Raw genomic sequence first — 5,028 nt, forward strand, 5'->3', positions numbered from 1 at the left:
CGGAGTCCCGGATGAGATCCTGGACGTGACGAGGAGTTCCGGAATGGTCCGGAGGTGAAGATCGATATATTGGACGAAGGGTATTGGAGTCCGGAATTATTCCGGGGGTACCGGGTGACGACCAGCGTGTCCGAAAGGGGTTTCGGAGGCCCCGACAAGTGTTTGGGGGGCCTTATGGGCCAAGGGGAAGGGGCACACCAGCCCACTAAAAGGCTGTGCGCCCCTCCCACCCCATCTCACGTAACCAGGAGAGGTGGGGGCGCCTCCCCTAGGGCAGCCTCCCCTCCTGGCTTGGGGGGCAAGTCTCCTAGGGTTGGGGGCGCCCAAAACCCATCTAGGGTTCCCTCCCTGGCCGCCGCCCCTCCCCTAGATGGGATCTGAAGGGGCCGGCCCCCTCTCCCCTTCTCCTATAAATAGTGGGGGTGGAAGGGCTGCCAGAAGACCTAGACCCTTCCCATGGCGCAGCCCCTACCCCTCTCCTACACCTCCTCCTCCTCTGCAGCGCTTGGCGAAGCCTTGCCGGAGAACCACGAGCTCCATCACCACCACGCCGTCGTGCTGTCGGAGTTCTCCCTCAACTTCTCCTCTCCCCTTGCTGGATCAAGAAGGAGGAGACGTCCTCGGGCTGTACGTGTGTTGAACGCGGAGGCGCCGTTGTTCGGCGCTTAGATTGGAATCGACCGCGATCTGAATCGCTGCGTGTACGACTCCACCAACCAGGTTCTTGTAACGCTTCCGCTTAGCGATCTTCAAGGGTATGAAGATGCACTCCCTCTCTCTCGTTGCTAGTACCTCCTAGATTGATCTTGGTGACACGTAGGAAATTTTTGAATTATTGCCACGTTCTCCAACAATATCTTTTGACATGATGATGTGGTACACATTCTCCGAATCCCACTTAGAGATGGTGCCCAAGATTTCATGGCGTGGCAGTATGATAACAAAGGGGCCCATTCTGTCAAAAGTGCCTATAAGTTATATGTAGAACTGGAGAAGACACGGAGGGATGGAGGTGTTGGTGCGAGCTCCATGGTTCCGGGGAATTTAAGTAGCATAAGGGATGAATCCTGGAAGAGAATTTGGAAGTTACCTTGTCCCAGAAATATCCAAATGTTCACTTGGAGGCTTAAACACGAGTCCCTTGCGCTTCGTACCGCGGTTGCACGGAGGGGTATACCCATTGAAGACACTAAGTGTCTCTTCTGCAGTCGTGGGGAGGAGGATGGGGCGCATCTCTTCGTCAAATGCAAGCTTGCGAAGGAAGTGTGGCGGGACCTAACTCTGGAAAAGGAAAGAAGCGATCTGGAGAAGCTGGAGGGCGTGCATGCAATGATAGATTATATCTGGGGGCTAGATGAAAAAAAGAGGTTGCACATCCTCACTTTTTGGTGGCTATGGTGGGCCAATAGAAACAAGGCGAGGGAGGGTGAGATGCCGTTACCACTTGCAGAAGTGGCACGGCGAACGAGGAGCAGCGTCCTTGAATATGTGCAGATCTTCTACACGAAGGTCCACAAGCCGAAGCCAGACAAGTGGCGCCCACCTACTGCTGACGTTTATAAAATCAATGTTGATGGCTCGTTTGTGCCGGGGCAGCAGCATGCAGGATGGGGCGTAGCAGTGAGGGTGGCCGATGGCTCACTGGTGCATGCGAGGGCGGGACGACCAGAGCACACGTCAGATGCCTTTGCGGCCGAAGTGGTCGCTATGTCCCATGCAATCACCACTGCAGCTGATCTTGGAAAGATCAGGGTGGAGTTCAAGACGGATTCTCAACTCCTGGCCGAAGCCCTAGATGTGCGCAAGGTGGATTCATCGGCGTATGCGGTCGCTATAGAAGACATGAAGTATCAACTAAAGCTTTGGTTTTCTCAATTTTCTATTTCTGTTTGTAGATATAGTGCGAATTCTGTGGCACATAAGCTAGCCAATATTGGCCGCCAATGTGAACCCGACCACTGTTTGGTTTGGGAGTCCGATGTACCAGCCCGAGTGGGTGAATGTGTTGTGGGCGATATGCCTCACCACAGTTAAGTAATGAAGCTATGCTTTCCTCAAAAAAAAAATCCCCAATTTTGATCTTTCACCATTTCCTCTATTTTGTGTGCAGCAACCGGAACTGAATGCGTATATATGAGAGGCGTTTTACACAAGTAACATGTCACTCCTGTGTTAGTATTAGATCAAGGGGTATCTTAAGTTATCCTGGAATTATTACTGCAACCATCAGTCTCTGGGCAATGAATGCACTCCCTCTGTAAAGAAATATAAGATTGTTTAGATCACTAAATATTATTGTACTAATCCCGTCATGTTGTCATTAGCTGGTTCTTCTTCGGGTAATCAGCAATCTCGTAACTCGACGGAGGCATTGTTGAGCCATAGTTCAGATAAGAGTTGACATCTTCAGGGAAAAGATGTACTATTTCAGATAAGAGTTGACATCTTCAAGCAATATAAGAGTTGACATCTTCAGACCCATAGCACAGAACTCTGATCTAATCTAAAGCTCTATGCATAATCTCTTCTCACAATCGCAGGCATAAATTAAATAGAACAAAATAAAAACGCAGCACCATCCAAAAACTCCTGTTTTGTTTCCTAAACTGGAAAGGGGAAGAGACTGACAACTCACACATAGGAGTATGAAGTATTTACAGAACCATCATGGAAGGACGCCCTAATCACCAGCAGAAGACGATCTTCTGCCCCATCCACAGATGGGCAGGGTCACCAAAGAAAAAGTAAAAGAAAGAAAAATCCTAATACACGACGAGAGAGCCCGAGGGGACGACGACGACGACCCAGCTAGAAAATAAAAAAAAGGGGGGGCGGCCCTAGGACTAGGAGTCGCCGCCGATGGAGATGGCGGGGCGGCCGACCCGGCCGAGCGGCGAGCGCGAGCGGTGCCGGCCGAGGTCCCGGAGGACGAGGCGCATCTCGGCCAGCTGCTGCTGCTGCTGGTACGTGTCGTCCACCTTCACCTTGTCGCCCTCCTCCTCCTTGATCTTCCTCACCTGGCTGTGCACCACCCGCGCCGCCGCCAGCCGCCGCCCTTCCTCGTCCCACGAATTCTCCATCGCCGGACCTCACGTGGCTTCTTCCTCTGATCTTTCTCGCGCCTCCGGATGACGACGACGACCGCCGATGAGATGAGATGGGAGATGTGTAAATGCACCAGTGCCACCGGTTCAACCCAGCCCAGCCCATGCGCTGCATGAGACGGGGCGCATAAATAGGGGCCACGTACGGCGGTGTGGAACGGGACGGGATCGGGATTGACCGGTTCCCCACACATCCGTGCCGTTTTTGCTGGAGCGACGAGCGCACGCAGCGTACCGCGTGTCCAGCCCCGCCCCGGTTTACCCGATCCATCCGCGGCGCCTCCCCCCGCTTTCCGCCGTCGCTTTCTTGGCCGATCTCGTGAAAAGGGACGCATATCATGTCAGAAAAAGAAAGAAAAGGGATGCATATCCGTTCACGGCCCGTCGACGTGTACCGGTGTACGGGTTGACGTCGCGCGCCTGCCGTCCGTTGTGGCGGTCGACGGTGCCTATCCGAACAACGGGCCCTCCACGTGTCCTCCTGCCCGGCCGTTGCTCCTGCTTTTTTTTTCATTGTTGCTTCAGCTCGGTTTGGATAGCTCGTCTATCCAACTCCAATCCAACTGATCTTCTAAAAATAAGCCGTGCAAATCCATTTGAGTATTTCCGTGCCGTTTTTGTTTTCAGTCAGTCAGTTGTGCGTGTGGGTCTGTGGGAGCCGGGGAACAGACGGATACGTATAGTCGTATACGCCATGTTTGCGACAGTGCGGGCGCGCTGTTGATTGCAGGTAGCGAAAGGACGCGTCAGGTTTTGTGCGGTGGCCGTTGCGTGATCGGGGAGAGGGCGGAACGGCAGCCGCAAAGCCATGAACGAACGCGTGGAATTGGTTTGGATAGAAACGGGAAGGGCCGCCGCAAAGCAGTGGCTGTCGATGGAAGCGAAGGGTGGCCGCACAGCCCCCGCGCCCGCGGGTGGATCGGACGACGCGCGTTCGTGTGGCCGGACGGCCGACGGGTGTGTGTGTGTGCGCGCCGCGGAGGAGCCTTTTTCAAGAGGCACCGCGTTGAAACATTTCAAGGGCGTCGTACTCAAGACTTACCATCAGGCGCAGCAAGTCGCAACTCCGCTGATAAGCAATCGAGAGGTAAAGGACGCAATTCCGCTGATAAGCAATCGTGAGGTATAGGAGGATTATACTCCCCCGTTCCTTTTTATTCCGCATATAAGATTTGTGTCGAGTCAAACTTTACAAAACTTGACCAAATTTATATAAAAAAAATAAACATCTACAATATCAAATATACATAATATGAAACTATATTTCATAATGAATCTAAAGATATTCCTTTGGCATTGTAAATGTTGATATTTTTTTTATAAGTTTGGTCAAACTAAATATACATTGATTTCAGACAAAAGTTATATACATACTAAAAAAATGAAGATAGTAGCTTACTATTGTACTTGCTCTAAGACAAAAGTGACGCCAAATACAAGAGGCTAGCACGAATCTCAGCGCGAAATTCGTTGCACCGAAATCTACATGAAGTCCAAATAATTTTAGTTGGCTGTAAAAATAGCACTTTTGAAAATATTCCTGACATCTAAGTCCTCTAGATCACGGGAAGATCCTCCACGATAGCCTTGGTTTGCTTACATGGCATTTTTGTCCATGTGGTCGAAAGAGTTCCGAGCGAAAGTTTTGACCCGACTTTGTCGGTGCCGTCAACAGCGGCGCTTTCGGGCATTGTTTCCCTCCTTGGGGGCGTCGTTTTGATACTCATATTCCTCTATGAGTGGCTCGAGCTCTTAGGGTGAAAACCTAAGCTCCAAATGATTTTCGGAGCGGGCCACTGCGGCATCTTCGCCGTTTCCCCCTTGGGGGCATTGCTTGGGAAAGCTAGCTTATGCTTGATGTGTTTAGTTTCCTCCTGCGTGGGTTTGTTGGATGCCAGGGAAGCAACCCCAGACGGCTGATGCG

General features: G+C 51.7%; 1 protein-coding gene across 1 annotated transcript; it reads right to left on the bottom strand.

The window, feature by feature from the left end:
- Positions 1-2,578: 2,578 nt before the first annotated feature.
- LOC125514525 lies at positions 2,579-3,251 on the bottom strand. Its single transcript, XM_048679864.1, has one exon. It carries the CDS (start codon positions 3,078-3,080, stop codon positions 2,844-2,846), a length of 237 nt encoding a protein of 78 aa, XP_048535821.1. The 5' UTR covers positions 3,081-3,251; the 3' UTR covers positions 2,579-2,843.
- Positions 3,252-5,028: the final 1,777 nt, after the last annotated feature.

Source organism: Triticum urartu, chromosome 6, assembly GCF_003073215.2.
Source record: "Triticum urartu cultivar G1812 chromosome 6, Tu2.1, whole genome shotgun sequence".
Taxonomy (NCBI): domain Eukaryota; kingdom Viridiplantae; phylum Streptophyta; class Magnoliopsida; order Poales; family Poaceae; genus Triticum; species Triticum urartu.

What these genes read in the sequence shown, in the direction of transcription:
- LOC125514525 (XM_048679864.1), bottom strand. Translation starts at nt 3,080, where the DNA reads ATGGAGAATTCGTGGGACGAGGAAGGGCGGCGGCTGGCGGCGGCGCGG.